This window comes from Gavialis gangeticus, unplaced genomic scaffold (genome assembly GCF_001723915.1).
Source record: "Gavialis gangeticus isolate Ggan-Ray unplaced genomic scaffold, GavGan_comp1, whole genome shotgun sequence".
NCBI lineage: Eukaryota > Metazoa > Chordata > Crocodylia > Gavialidae > Gavialis > Gavialis gangeticus.
Genome location: NW_017729015.1, coordinates 17,849,462 through 17,851,107, shown reverse-complemented (window position 1 = coordinate 17,851,107; position 1,646 = coordinate 17,849,462). Strand labels below are relative to the sequence as shown.

At 63.2% G+C, this 1,646-nt stretch overlaps 1 protein-coding gene across 1 annotated transcript in view; it reads right to left on the bottom strand.

The window, feature by feature from the left end:
- The window catches only part of EXTL1 (exostosin like glycosyltransferase 1), a 41,294-nt gene that overhangs the window by 14,889 nt on the left and 24,759 nt on the right, over positions 1-1,646 (bottom strand). The window contains exons 4-5 of the mRNA XM_019512454.1: positions 1,418-1,537; positions 112-244 (exon numbers count right to left, since the gene is read on the bottom strand). Coding sequence (XP_019367999.1) covers positions 112-244; positions 1,418-1,537 — 253 coding nt within the window. The remainder of the gene's footprint in view (positions 1-111; positions 245-1,417; positions 1,538-1,646) is intronic.

Below are 1,646 nucleotides of genomic sequence, written 5' to 3'. Positions count from 1 at the left end.
GGGGTCGGACTCGATGATCTGCTCAGGTCCCCTCCGACCCGACTAACTATGAAACCCATCAGCAAGGGCATCGGGCCGGTGGTGGGGGCGGCCGGGGGCTGCGGGTCCTACCGTGCTGCAGGTGGTAGAAAGGGAAGTCTGGGATGTGCGTGGAGTACTCGGGCTGTGCCAGGAGCCCCCCCGGCAGGGCGTTCCAGAAGAACTTGGGCCGGGACTGCCGCCCAAACACCCGGTCCTTGATGATCTGGGGGAAGGAGGCACGGTCCTTGTCAGCCCCACCAGGCCCAGCCGCCCACCTGGGACAAGAGAACCCAGCCCAGACCCTTTGCATCGCATGAACGGCGCGTGCTGCACTCAGCTGCGGGTGCAGCCCCCTGAAGCGCCCGGACCTGCCGCTGAGGAGTGCTCTGTGTTTCTAACCCAGGATGACACCAGTTGCACCCACGACAACGTGGCTATCCGTGCCTGGAGGGTTACCACGAGGCAGCCTGGCACTGGCTGCGGGCTGTGCCAGCCTTTGGGGAGCACTGGCTTTGGGGGGAAGGTGAGATCAGCCCTCCAAGTGTTACTCTGGGGCTCGAAGCTACATGACACCGATGCCAACCCAGCACGCGCCGTCTCCTGCAGCGAGACATCCCTGCTGCTTCTGAACGGCTCCCAGCCTCTCTGTGCAAACAGGGCTGCGGGCTGCAAGACCCAGGCTTCCTGGAGCTCCCTAATCTGGGCCCTGCTAGAATAACTGGGCCCGCTGGCTTCCAAGGGAGCACGCCAGCCTCCCCCCGTCCTAGCCTGGCAGGCGGCTTAGAGCTGACGACCCCGGGCAGATCAGCAAACCCCAGTCCGTGTCTGAGGCATCCTGTTTTGCCTCCAGGACAAGCCGTTTCCATCCCATTCATAGATTTCATAGACATTTGGGCTGGAAGGGACCTCGGAAGATCATCGGGTCCAGCCCCCCGCCCCAGGGGCAGGAAGTCAGCTGAGGTCAAAGGATCCCAGCAAGATAAGCATCCGAACGTCTCCTAAAGGAGTCCAGAGTAGGTGCCTACGTAGGAACGGACCCGAGTCCTCGGTGGTGCGGAGTGAACTCTGAACAGCCCTGAAACCAGCACGTCCCAGGGCCAGTTCTCTCTTCATCCCCGGCCCTGCAGCTGAACCCAGGCCCCTAAACAGCTGCTCTGCAAGAGATGCTAGCCTGCCCCCTCCCCGCAGTGCCTCCTGCTTTGGGAAGCTGGGGCTGTGAGCTTCCCCACCGCTGGCACTCCTGCCACTCTACAGGAAGGGGGGAGCTACCTGCCTGCCTGTCCTTGCTCGGACAAGCAACCCGCTCCCCAGAGCAGGTCCCAGCCCTTGAGCAGCCCTCACCTGGGGCCCCAGGGCATGGCAGGTGCAGGAGGGATGCCCGCAGGGTGGCACTCACCTCCAGGGCGGTCTGCACAATTTTTTCCACGGAGGAGAAGTAGGCTTCCCACAGGAACTGGGTGTGCTGCTGGAAGGCCAGGACCTTGTCCCTGTGGATGCAGCGCACGGTGGAAGGGATCTGGCCGCAGCAAACAGAGAGAGGGAGAGAGGAGGTAGATGCGGCCTGACACAACGGCCCCGTCAGCACGAGGCTTTGGGGAGCGGGTTTCTAACCCCAGCTGGGGGAT